At 40.4% G+C, this 14,203-nt stretch overlaps 1 protein-coding gene and 1 long non-coding RNA gene across 8 annotated transcripts in view; one reads left to right on the forward strand and one right to left on the reverse strand.

Moving 5' to 3' along the window:
* The window catches only part of LOC147269314 (uncharacterized), a 328,107-nt gene that overhangs the window by 160,529 nt on the left and 153,375 nt on the right, over window positions 1-14,203 (reverse strand). The window lies entirely within an intron of this gene.
* Window positions 1-14,203, forward strand: part of sox6 (SRY-box transcription factor 6) — a 138,281-nt gene that overhangs the window by 73,157 nt on the left and 50,921 nt on the right. For all 6 annotated transcript variants that reach the window (XM_086182659.1, XM_086182651.1, XM_086182683.1 and 3 more), the window contains 2 exons: window positions 7,175-7,347; window positions 8,852-8,920. In XM_086182659.1, the coding sequence (XP_086038785.1) occupies window positions 7,175-7,347; window positions 8,852-8,920 (242 nt within the window). The remainder of the gene's footprint in view (window positions 1-7,174; window positions 7,348-8,851; window positions 8,921-14,203) is intronic.

Below are 14,203 nucleotides of genomic sequence, written 5' to 3' on the forward strand. Positions count from 1 at the left end.
TCTCACTCACATAAACTAAGTAATTCCTAATTAATCCTGATAAAATTGAGCCAGGAACGAGAAGTCAGGACATTTACAGCCATTTATTACACATTAATTGTGTTTTTTGTGTCAACACCTTACCAGATATTAACTATTAACTACAGCATTATCACAACTATTGTTGTGATTGTCTCACTGAGAAGAAAAGGAACATCCAGGATTTTGCTTGAGTTTATCACTGCAGGAGTTTGTGCAGCCACGCTGATTGCTTCCTCATAGGATTATGCACGAAAAATTGTGCATACCTTTTAAAATATCATACAAATGTTTCATGAGAATATGTTGACTGTAAATATGTGTACACACACACACACACACACACACACACACACACACACACACACACACACACACACACACACACACACACACACACACACACATTGTGTTACAAGTATATAAATACAGTTTACGGTGTCCAGTGGCAGATAAGACTGCTCTGGGATGCATGCTCTCTCTGTGCTGGGTCTTTGAGCCTCCTTCTCAACGGAGCTGTTTAAGTTTCCCTGCTGAGTGCCAGTTTCCCGGCCCCCCATTGGGGGGAGGAAAAAAAAAAAGGGAAAGCAAAATGCCTAAGCATTTACACAAACTGAAGGAAAATATGTAGTTACTAAATTGGAACACAAGCTGTATTCATTCTCTTGGAATATGCAAAAAAAAAAAAAAAATACATTGTACATGAAATCGGAAGCAAAAAAAATCAGGGCTCTTACACTGTCACAATCAATTTGTGGATGGTGTCTACATGACAGTGGTCGAGTGCACACAGACGGTCCTGTGGCAAGAAGATAAGTGGAAGCTCTTTAGGAGGAGAACACAGGGCAGGGCGAGCCGGCAGCTGAGACGGATTTGATGCTGGCCCTACCTGTGCTGGCTTAAATCCTGCACAGACAGAAAGGAGGCCACTGTATGAACACAGAGCCCATATTGTTCAGCCATCTGGGTTCACTTCAAAACATGATTATTTGCTTTAAATTTTACTTTATCCTTAATAGCTTCCATAAAGTGGGTGTTCGATGCCCTATGTATCTATACATAAATGCTATAAATTCGCCCATCCTCCTGACATGAGGAATACAAGTTTTCATTTCCATGAATCTATTTGAGAGAGGTGTTGATTTATTTATGGAGGCTATACTGATATTCTGTCAACCGTTATTCATACGAGGGTATGGACAAAATATTAGGAACTACTTTCTGCACAGCGCAGTGCAGTTCAACAGTGCTACAAATTACAGCCTCCGAATTGACGATCACAATAAATCTACAGCTCGCATATTATATTTATGCAAATATACAAAAACATTCGCACAAAACAGCAACTGTCCACTTGCTCCAGTCCAAAATGCCTCAGTTAGCATTTGCTCCACAACACTTCAGTCAACTGTTTGCCCCGTGCACTCAGGTGAAATATGAGCCACAGTAAATCATTATTCCTCAGGCCACATTTGCCAGATGAATGTATGAGAGTGTTGGACTGTGTGTTTTTCTCCTCTAATGAATTGTGGAATTTAGCTTGTGGCAATGGAGGTAAGAAAGGAGGTGCTGTGCGTGTTTGTGTCCTCAAGTGTGTGAGTGAGTGTGTGTGTGTGTATGTGTGTGTGTATAAATGTGAGCATGAATTCTATGTTTTGAATTATATTTCAGAAGTTTCATCTAGGTTGGTTTATTTAATGACTTAAATGTGTAAAGCGTGTAAGGCATTTCTGGAACTGATAAAGACCAACTTTGTCTTAAAAGTGATAATATTAACTTTCCCTCCACCAAATAATTTGTGTCTTCAACACTGTTCAAACACTGTGATATTCTTAAATTACATGTACACGCATACACTTTGGTAATATATATATATATATATATATATATATATATATATCTATATATATATACTAGTATAAGAAATAAATGCTTTCTACAGAGTAAATTCAAGTACAGATATTGTGTGACATATGGGTAGATATAGATCCTTCTCTGTAGTTAGTCCTCTACAGTTCTTCAGTATTTCAGACAATCCCACATCTGCATTTGTAGCACAAATTATAATCCTGCTGCCCTCAAATCCAACTCTAACATGGGACTCTGACATTATATTGGTGAAGCCAAATACAAACATTTATATTCTCTGGTTTGGTCAAATGACCACATCCCTCTTGACTGCTTGAGAACCAACCAAGAGTTCTTACTGTACATACTTTGTATGAATAAACATACTAGAATTTGCCTTCTGTTCAGCTATTTCAATTTTTCATTTGCAATCTGGATGAAACCCAAATAAAGCACTGGCATTATTAATACACTTGTTCTTCAAAAACAACAGTCTAAAAGTCTTTCTAAAGATCTCATTTGCAGACTCTAAGGTTATAAGTACATTCTGTTTTAATTATCCACTGCACAGTCAAGAAAAATGAGTAAACGTTTTGTGAAAAGAATAAGATAACATCTAAGTCTTGATTCAGCTCCAAGGTTTTGCAGACAGTGAGATGTTACCTTGATCACTGTCACACAGGCTTCAGCGCTTTGTGCATGAGAGACCTTGAAAACTGTTTTATATTTCCAGGGCGCAGGGGCCAGACTGGTCATCATAAAGGCCATGAGAGATGAGTAGATGGATCTTTGTTACATATGATCTTTGAGTTGGTGCCTGGATGTCTTGTTTGAAACACTGCATTATACAGTTGGAGAATTATATATTGAATTACTCGGAGAACAGAAGTAAAAGTTTTTCTTTTTTTCTTTTTGTCTTCCGTGTGAATATCAGGGTCACCAGCATTCATGTGGAGTAATAAGTTCAGGTCGAGAATCTATCTTGGCTGTGATGAAGTACCTTGTCCAGTGTTGTGGATAGACAGTGAAGTGCCAGAGCTTTTTACATTTACATAATTATACTGAAGAGTGAAGCTTCCTCTATCGTCAAAATATTAGTCTCCATCAAAGTTGGGCATGAACAGCAGAGCCGCAGCAGATGAAGTGAGCTGTTATTAATAACCACTCTATATGCCAATCATAGCAGTTGAAAAAATAATCTCCTGGGCCATTTAAATCATGTAAAATTATCTTAAAATCACTCAAATACGGTATAGGCAGCCACTTATATAGAGAGATACACTTAATGTATGAAGCTTATATCGCCAGTAACACACAAACATAAATGGCTTTCAAAAGTCTCAAGCACATGCATTAAAGTGATTTTTTTTTTCAAACTTCATAACAGAATATGACTTTTTCAATAAGTTGATGGGCAGTTTCTGAGCGACAAGAAGCTGGTATGTTCGTACAGTATAAGAAGGCTCAGGCACTGGGTGTCATTGCTGCCAGTGGATGACATGTGCTGGTGAGTCATTGCTCATGCTTGCTAATGGTGTTTTATTGGCAAGATTAACAGCTTTTATATCACGGTAGAGGCAGCAAGCCAGGTAAAACAGCTGTTACTCATATTGTCTTGGTTGTGGGACATGGAGACACGTTAACACCACATTAGTGGAAACACATATGGCTTTGTGTCATTGCTGAACAAGTGTACAGTGCTGCTGAAAAGCCAAAGATGCCATAAAACTGGATCTCTGGTTAGTTTTCTGCCAATATGGATCCATATTTCGAGTTAAACATGTATCAAATGTAACACTACAAAAGTGTTTGGTTTATAAAAAAAGAAAAAAAAGAAAGTGTTTTATGCTTTTGTTGAGGCAATGTCATGGTTTTAGAGGAAGGACCGTAGGCTGAAAATCCTACTGGAAGACCAACAGATGCTATTAGCTGTTTCTCAATTGGCTCTTTGTGTTATCCTGAGAAAGAATAGACAAAGGGTCAGATGACGGCAAAGTTCACATGCATGTGCATGTACAAGGAGGCTTGTACCTTTTATTGATTGGAGCAGCACTCATCACACTTCTCCACACACTGGAGTCTACAGTCACACACACTTAAAGAGGTAGCAGAAAGAGGGAGAGAGAGAGAGAAAGCATCAGCAGGCAAGGCATTCTAGCTATGCACGGTCTGTGTGTGGATACAGCTCGGTACAATCGTAGCATTTAGACAAGTCTTAATTTACTTAGGATAGGCTTGCAGCATATGGACGCATCCACAAAAGCTGACTGATGAAGAGACAAAGAAATTCCAGTGCTCTGGCACTAAAAAACCCCAATTCAGATCTGGTCATAATGGCTCAGCTGTCCTAACCAAAGGAAGGAAGAGAATAGGGTGCCTTGTGATTTTCCCCCTTTTCACCCTCTCGCTTTTCTTCTTTTTTTGTGCCTGAATCTTTTATCTGTGTTATTCACTCGGGACTCTTCAAAGTAACAAGCCTCCTTCTTTTTCCCCGGTACTGGACTTGGAACCCAAATTAGAGACTGCTTGATTAGAGCAGAGAGGAGGGAGCCAAGAGAGAGGGAGATGTGGGTATTGGACAGAACAAATCGCACCCCTACAAAGTGCCTTTTATCCAAAGACCCCAAGGCTCAAATACCCCCATCCCTCCCCAAGCAACCATGGCTCCGCTTGTTTTCCTCTTATCATTTATTTAGTCACCCGTTGATGTTTTCTGCCCTACTTTGTGACATTTAAAAGAGGCAGGAATGTAAAAAGGTGAACGCTGAATGGGCTGGGACTGAACAACACAGACACTCTCCTCCTCTACATGTCAATCTAACATCTCTGAAGTGAAGACAGTGGCCTGAGAGGGAAAACAACTGGCGCACCTTGACCACTCACTCCTGGGATATTCTTACTGCGTCGGGGTGGTATTGTCCCGCTGAGCCTCAGCCCTCCAGCCGGAGGATGTCACAGCATGTTAGGTCCATGCTGGCTGCTGGGGTTTATGTAGCGCCAAGGCATCTCTGGGCTGTCTGTCTGCCATTGGAAGCGCAATGTGAGGAGACATGTTAACAGGCAGACCCCAGCCCCACCACTGTTAAAAGCCATGCAATATGCAGGAAACGGCCTCTTTTGTCAGCAGGCTGGTCAGACACGGACCACGACTTTCCTCTTCTGCACCACCCAATAAAACTTTTATCTGCATTTTAAAGCTGATTCATAATTTAGAGCAGGAAGAAAGAGATTTTTTACACTAACCAGCCAACAAAAACACATGTGCCTGATTTTCTTTTCTAGTCTCTTGTCAAATGTTTTTCTTTTTTTTTCTTTTTAACTGATTGCAAAAACATTGTTTTTAAATCTTCCGCTTAACCAAAATGTGTGAAAAACTAATTATGAGAATTAGCAAAGAAGGAAGTTGCAAACAGCAGTATAGAAGGACGTCTGGGCTTCCCTCAATTCAGTTCAACATCTAAACAATGGGCCCTCTGTTAGTATTCTCTTAGTGTCTGGGCTGAGTGTGGAGAGCGCCCCGCAGATCCTTTTGTGGACTGCTAGCATCACATTAATGCAGACACAAAAGATTTAAGCAATTTGCGTTTTTCTTCAGTGGCACCCCTGAACTACTGAGTGGTCATCAGAAATGTGTAATTAGGCAGCCGAGAGGGCATCAGTGAGCCCAGATGTTTTCTTCCCTGGTCAAGGTCATTGCTGATGGCCCTCATCTTCCTCTAGATGATGATTTGCTTTCTCCCCTTCTGTCTCGCTTTCATTTTCTTTGCTTCCTTCTTTAAAGTGCAGTACTGATAGCAGGGATTTATGGTGACAGTGACAGATGAGTGTTGCCTTTGACCTGTGAAAGGCAAGGGCACTGCCAAAGGTTAACAAAATTGTTGGTGATTGTATCAGTTTTACAGTTACCCCATTCACAACAAGTCTAGTCGGGTGAATAAGAAGTCAATTCAGGCCTTGGAAATGCAGGCAAACGCACGCAGGCCCAATGAATAGCTGCTTTTAGGTGCCTTTTTCGTTAGGAGGATAAATGGAGAATTGCAGCTCTCTTCCATTGCAGCAGGCAGCAGAGGAAGAGCGAGGCGAACCGAGGTTCAGACAAGCCTGCCAGTAAATTGTGTTGAATGGGTTCTGGAGGTTGACAGGCTCTATTAAGACAAACGGCTTTCCTCATTGGAGAGATAAAATAAATCAGGTGTTTAGTCAAATTAAAATAGTTTGAGTGGAGAGGGCCCCTGGGAGCTCTCGGAGAAACTCAAGACAGATGTGGCCAGAGACGAGAGGAAGACACCCAGGAAAGAATTCAGCTCCTGCTGGCCTCAGGCCAGATTTCACTGCACTGTTCTCTGTGTCTCAGTGCTTTTATCCTTCTGCCTCTGTCAGTTTTCCCATCTCCTTTTTGTATGTTCTCCCAGATCAGCTTGTCACACAGGAGTGCAGTGGGAGGAGAGTGAATTACTGTCTAGCCTCTTGCTGGCAATTATGTTGCCTGTGTAAGTCAATGGTAGGATCACTTAGCATTGATTAGGAGGATGGAGAGAGCAGAGCAGCCGAGTCTCTCTCTCTTTCATACACAGTGTGGACATGTGACTGAAGTACAAGAAGAAGCCTATTACTTTTCTTCTTATACACAGGTTTATGTTAACTACATGTACAATAAAAAAAGTGGGCTGTTCAAGGTTGATCAGCACGGTAAAAGCTTGCTTTCACGATGATTATTCCAAAGTCAGATTATCATTTCAAGAGTTCTTTGGCTGGGTGATTTTGTTGTTGTTGTTGTTGTTGATCTGTACAAACGCAGTGCCTCTTGAAACTTATATTCACTTTGACTTGGTGACATAAGTCGCCACCTCATTTTAGCAGCTCCCTGCACCCTTTTGTCCATATGAAGGGAACAATTCGTTCCTTTATTTTCTTCTACAAGCTGTGCTACAATCGAAAAAAGGCAACCAGGCTGTGTGACCTTAACACGACTAGTAAATTCACTGCAGTTGGTTGCTGCCTGTGTGGTTTTCTTTGTATTATATATTGTGTAAGGTACAATAGCAAAATATGATGATTGGTGTGTGCAGCATGCCCACTTTTCTATATTTAGCAGTATACAATTAACCAAGGCACACTGCAGACTTTCAAACAACGCCTACACCTAGGCTGCTTTGTCACGGCCACTAGGAAGCCCTTTATGCAACCCCCCCCCAGGTGTGCATACCACATACTTGTATGAGTCTCCACCTCATTTAATCCTCTTGTATTAATTCCTTTCTCTCTCTCTCTCTCTCTCTCTCTCTCTCTCGCTCTCTCACTATTTTAGGTACTCCTGAGAGCCTGGCAGAAAAAGAACACCAGCTTTCCACAATGATCACACAGCTGATCAGCCTGCGAGAGCAACTCCTGGCTGCCCACGATGAACAGAAGAAGCTGGCTGCTTCACAGATGGAGAAACAGAGGCAACAAATGGAGTTAGCTCGTCAGCAGCAGGAGCAGGTAGCTGCTCACTGTCTCTTTCTGCTCTTCCATAACTTCTTCCACACTGTTTAAAGCATTAATTCCCCCTTATCTTTAATCTTGTTTACTCCATTACTCTATCCCCAATCCTCTCTATAATGAATCCCATACAAATTGTCACTCTATTTCGTATTAAACTTCGTGCCTGAAATATGCCAATAAACTTTCGCTCCTTGGTAAGAATTAGGAATATTATTAGATTTAGAGATGTTAGATTCTATATTACCTCAGTTATTTCTGTCATGCTCCCTCGCCCGCATTTATGCTGCGTGGCAGGAAAAATGTTATTATGACTTGTACTAACAAATGCAAGGGAATGTATGAATTAAACGTTATATTAAACATGGAAGTCCTCTATATCTTATAAATCGTTTCCTATTAGAACAAGCCTAGCATTAGATTTGCCGCACAAATCAGGCCAATGAGCCATATTGTACAAATCAGCAAATTAGCAGAGGCCATGAAGTGTGTTAATGCCTGAGAAGAAATAAGGACACAAACTATCCACACGGGCGACACTTTTATTATCACCAGCCATCCTAATGGCTATGAGTCAATTATCAGCAAGGAGTTCACTCAGAGTTTTCTCAGCACACTCCCAGACCTTCCTGAGCTAAATGAAGAGATAGACCATATACCTTGGAGTGATGCATTTGGTCAAAGTACACTAATAATACATTAACAGTATTGATTTCTTTTTCAATCCATGATGTTCATTTGCAAACTCAACTGCGTAGCTTTGTAGACATTGCAGCATAAATGAACAGTGACATGAAGGGTTTCATTATTTGATCTTATTTAAGAATAGCCGAATACTAATAACATGAGGAGGAGAAAGAGAGAGGGAGAGAGAGAACAGAGAGCGAGGGAGCCCGCTGAGAGCTAGAATGTCATCAAGCCATCAAGATACAACACAGTAATTAACTGTTGACACTCGTGAGGAAGCCAGCACAAATTAATCTTGACACATTTGCAGACGACTGATATCTTACAGTGAACACTTTGTAATTATATTTAAAAATGAAAATTAAATGACACTTAAAACTAGGTTGTCATGCTCAATGAAGTAGGCATGTAGAAAGGGGGACTGCAGGGATGAGAAGGATTGCAGTGTGGCTGATTGTCGCTCAGGGGTGTTAGGGACCTCTGTCACTCACCCGCAGCAGTTACCTCCGTCGTGACCATATTTGCCTCCCCCCTAAATATTCTTAACCACTAGCCAGTCTGAGTTACAGCTTATTTTATTTTTATTTTTTTTGCATTCAAAAAAATTGAAAATGTGCCCATTTTATCAGCGATTTGTTTAGAAGAATGTTTAACAAAAATGCAATATCATACTTATTTGCTAGTACTTTTTAAACACTTTCTATCTCAATGCAGATTACTTTCTAGAAAAAACAGTATTAGCAGATTTTATTCTTATTTTTTCATGTGAGTGTTACAAAAGTATTTCATTTTGCATTTTTTGCCTGTTTCTAACTAGATTGCGAGACAACAACAGCAACTTCTGCAGCAGCAGCACAAAATCAACCTCCTCCAGCAACAGATCCAGGTCAGTACGTTTGACCAGCTGACACGACGTGGACACAGGCTGGGTAGAAAAAAAGCAGCTTGTTACATGCATGTGCAGCCTGAAAGACAAACCCATTCTGAACGTGGGCCTTGTTGACAGCTGTATTGTTTGAAACGGGAGCATTTTTTCCCCTCCTGTCAATACTGGTAGAGATGGACAACTGAGAATGCCTCCTGTGTAGACATGACATAAGACTCAGTAACTTACACCTCTCACTCTCTCCACACGACAACATTTCTACCACTTCAGTGTAATTAGCACAACACTGCTGTCACCATGAGCCAAATATCTGGAGTATACAATATAGATCAATTAAATTAGACACTTAAGGAAATATCGCTGCTAGCGTCTGTTCAACAGATTCCTTGTGGTTTCTTTTTTATTTTTTTTTAACAGTTCTTTTCTCTTCATCTTTTTTGAATTTTGTGTCAATCTACTGTTCATCTCTTCTGTCACACGTTAATTGCCTTTTGGTAATCGGGAGGACTTTAAAATATGGAGGGGAATAATTAGCACATCTTAATTAACAAAAAAAAAGGGGGGAAAAGTAACAACAGCTAATGAGTCCTGCTGATGGAGTAGAGCCTGGAGGTGGGGGACATGAAAGAGGCTGGTAAATGCCTCTGAAATGAGTCGGTCCTTAGAAGGGCCACGCGGCGTGCTTTCACACAGCACAACTGTCATTATGCACTGTGGCTGAATTGTTTTTTTCCCCTCATTCCTGATTCCTTAAACTCATTAGTGTGTTTTTGTGCTTTGCTTATGTGGCACAGAACAAGCTGGTGCAGGGCGACCACCCAGGCAGACTGTTGTAGGCTTCCGGTCACTGGGTGTGGTCAAGGCTGTTAGCCTCCCAGCTTGAGTTGAGCTAACATTTTTCTGCTGGGTGTCAAGGATGTGTGCACATCCTTTTCTTTACCTCCTCCGCAGCCTGGTTGTACCTTCCCTCTACTTTCATGTAATCTTTTTTTTTTGTCAACTTATCACTTGCGTCAAATTGTTTCTGCTAGTTACTCACCGGAATACTATGTGAGTTCTCTGCTCTGGAGCGGTTCCTCCTCCTGAGCCTTTACAGAGGGCATGATAGCCGTCTATCCAGCAGTTTTGCACAACAACCCTATTTACCACTGGGACATCAAAATACTTCCCTCAAGAGCTCTTTGCTGGAGAAAGGCCTCCCTATCAATGTGTTCTTGAGGAGCCTGGACCTTTCACTTTAACAGTGGACAATCTATTGAAAAAAATTAGTCCACATCACACTCCACTGAAGAGAGGCAAAAAGCATGACACTGTCTAGAAAACACTCTTAAATGAAGTACCTTAGACACTACTAAGGAGGTAGTATTACTCATATCATGAAGGGCCCTTTGCTGATACTCATTGAGCATGAGGGCACAGCCCTAATGCAGCTCACTTTTAGAGGCCCATACTTTCATCACTAAGTTAAAGGCAAATGATACCTGAAAATTCCCCTTGATGCATAGTTTTGAAAGAGGGTGGGGGGTCAAGTGTGTATGGGAATGTACTTCTAAATATCAATTTCAAACACTTGAGCAGAGATAGAAGTAAAATCTTCTCTCGCAAAGCCCAGTTTGCCAGCTTCTCCCCTGACCACAGATCTTCTCTGATGGACTAAAAAAAAGAAAACTCTAAATCCACAAATTTAAAAAAAAAAAAGGGGAAAAAAGTGTTCAGACCATCTGTTCCTCTGCCCGCTGGCCTCTGCTGGATGCACTTAGAAGACAGAACGTCACACAAGAACAAAAACCGATTGCTCTTTTAGCCAAAATAAGTTTGATTATGTGCAACATTGTTTTCCTGTCAGCGAGTGTTTTATAGCAGAGGATGTTTTCTCTCTCTAACCTAGTTCCTCCAGAGAGGTGACGGAGCAGCAAAAAGAGGAGATAAACGAGTGGCAGGGGCACGTCAGTGGTGCATCTTTTGCCATTCTGTTTTCATTACTGCTGCCTCTTAAAAATGTCCTAGACATTTTAATATATAACAGCTTTGACTTAATTAGTTCTGTAAACAAGCTTGCCTTCAGCATGTCACAGACTTTTAGCAAAGTGGTAAGCAGCGTTGGGGGATTGAGTTACTCTGCTGTTAGCTTGGAGAGCACTAAACTTTATTGGAGATCCTGCTGGCCATCAAAGTCCTTCTGTTTGGGCTTCAGGGAGAAAAACAGAATAATTGTATTGATGATGTAACTGATCACATCAGAGGGCATTGTAAACTGTCCAAACAATAAAACCACAGGGACAGCAACCTGAGACTGTTGTTGGCAAGCTGCTGTGCTTTCAAGGTTTTTTTTTCTCTCTTGCATGTGGATCGAAGAGAATCCATCAGACGCGTAGTTTTGAGTTTTAGTTAGTGAGGTTTGGTACAAGGCAGCATGCAGTGTAATCAAGTTTAGCCCTCTGAATAGCCGTCTCTCTTTTTATCCTTTCTCACTATTCTCACAAGAGCGGGAGAGGGAGATTTAGTCTTTGTCCTTCGGGATTACAATGTCACTTGTTTTAAGATAGCAGATGTTTTGATTGCAATGTTAGGAGCTTATCAAAAGTTTAAGCTCATGGCTTTGTGTGTTTGTTAACCCCCCCAGTTTGTTTGTATTCCTTCTGTCCATCCTTGTTGTTAAAATCGTCTTGGCACTAATTCAATCCCAGGATTAGATTAGCTCTGAGTTGATTTAGTTGAAAATTTGAAACAGCCTTCGGGATTTTATAAGACACATGTGACAGTTAAAGATATATTTGCAGAGAGCTGCTCGGTTACTTATCTGAGTCGCTGTGCAAACACTGAGATCACAAAAGAAGGAAATAATGAGTAAGTTTCTCTTAGTTTGCTTCATCTCAGCAGCTTTCAGGCACACTAACCATTATTTGAGTCCCCTCTTCATGGCGTTCTGTTTTATAATCTCTCTCTCTCTCACACACAAACACACACACACACACACACACACACTCATGTACAGTTTCTGTTGGTCTAATGGGTGAGCAGTTTTAAGATTTTGACTTTGTGGACTTGCCTCTTGTTTCATGAACATGGAAGTTGTATGGCAGAAAATATGATTAGATATGGAGTTTTAATACTTCATTCCCATCATTCCTGTTTACATAGCTTATTTTGGATCATTTGGACCTTTCTCATTCTTAATTTATTCATTCTGAACCCAAAAATCATTTTTGCAACAGATTTTCTTGCCATTCGTGACTACTTAAGTAACGTCACTTCATTCTCCTATAAGCAGATGATGTGATCACGGCGAGAGGAGACTACACACATATAAAAGCGATTTCAAACCCGTTTTCAATAAAACATACATGATCCCCCCTTCTCACAACCATGTATGCACTTATTGTAATGCAAATTTTAAACAAATGTGTAACTTGAGGGACAACCTCACCCCCCTTTGGTCACCCACGCACAAGCCAGTAGTTAATCTTAGATTCTTTCCTACTGAGAACAGGGAATCAGAGATCTCTCCTCCCTACAGTACATCATTTGGTTTCAGTTGTTTGATGCTGGTATATAAACATGAGAATTTGATAGTTTATCAACCTTTTTTAATAGAGTTTAGCTTGTTTAAGGAGAAATTTTTAGTTTATTCACCTATTCACCTGACATAAATGTAGAGACGTTTCGTAGAATCAACGGGAAAAAAAATCTCAAACAGTGCCGGGCCACGAAACTCAGACGACAGCTTTGGTTTTAGTCCATAGTCCAGCACAAGCACCTATAACCTCACCTGATGCAGTCATGACCCCACAGGGGTTAAAGGACAAGCCTGACTCTCTCACACAGACATGCAGATACCCACAAGCACAGAAATGATGGTGTACAGTACACAGGCGCACAGGGACTCGTGCATTGATTAAAAAAAAAAAATTTAAAAAAAAATCAAGAGAATAAATATTCGCTCAAAGGTCAGGGTGAACTTTATCTTCAAAAACAGGCTGAAGAAAGCAGAGCTAGCCAGATGAAACAGTAGGACACTTTAATGCCAACTAAAATGTTATGTTTCCATAAAAATATGACAATTATTGTCATTTATACTTAGATGTGGCATTGATGTGCCAGCTGTGAGTTCATTCTGAGGTCCAAGGTTTGACAGATATTGAATTTCTCTGGAAGCCATTGTCAATTCATTCACACACTGAATTCATACACAGACAGTTTTGAAAGCTTAAACGATTTGTTCATCAGGCAGGTCTGGTTCTGTTTATCTCCCTTTGACCTGTTTTTCTCTCCATACACACTGCTGTTTGGCTTCAAACTCCAACCTGATTATACAGTATGGACACTATATTATCTCAAACTCAACATCCCACCTTTAACTGTCTATCAAAACACGCACATGCACATGCACACACTGAGTTTGTCTCTTTCATTTAAAAATGCAGAGATTAAAAGCAAAAAGGTCATTAGATTTTTGTTTACATATCAAAGTCTCATAAACTTTTTTGTGCGTGTGTGTAATGGTATTAATGAACAGTGAGGGACATTCAGTTAGCAGATGCTAATAGCTCCATGACTGAAGATTAAATTAAATTACACTAGCACTGCTACACTTAACTTTGAAAGGAGACAGTCAAGACATGATCAGAAAGACGAGGACAACAGGCAGACATCCAACATGCAAGATATGGTATTATGTTTAGGTTCTTCACAAAGCCTTAAATTTTAAACTGTGACCTGACATAATCAATGAAACAATCTTGCTACTGCAAGTTCATACATTTTTGTAAGTGGAAACATCTGGGCAGGAGCGTTTTATTCAGCTGCACATGGAGTTCCCATTTCTTTCACCGCTGTTACAAGGAAACCAGAGAATTCACGGGGGATGCTCTGTAAACGGGTCTTGTAGTCAGTAGCGGTGGAGTCCGTCCAGTCCAGTTTTCCTGTGACATACTGTACTAAACACAGTTTTTTGGTGTCTAAATGGAGTTTGACACCACTACATAGACAGTAATTATAAAATAGAAAATAGCAAAACTTACATACTGTCGCCCTTAAGCAAATAATAATTCACAAAAAAACCAAACACTGCACAAGAAATGCATACTATATTGTGTTGAAGAAAATAAAACCTAAGATGTAAAAAGACCAACAGATTGTCTTTTAACTTTTTCCTAAACAACTAAGTCCTCAAAGGAACCCATTAATGCAATGGGAAAATTCAGACGGACATAAAACTGTCCAGTGTCTCTAATCCAGATTGCTGTGTTGCAGTACACCTCTGCCAAAAGAAAAAAAGAAAAA

This window comes from Aulostomus chinensis, chromosome 2 (assembly GCF_037954235.1).
Source record: "Aulostomus chinensis isolate RoL2024-O1b breed Wild chromosome 2, RoL_Achi_v1.0, whole genome shotgun sequence".
Classification (NCBI taxonomy): domain Eukaryota; kingdom Metazoa; phylum Chordata; class Actinopteri; order Syngnathiformes; family Aulostomidae; genus Aulostomus; species Aulostomus chinensis.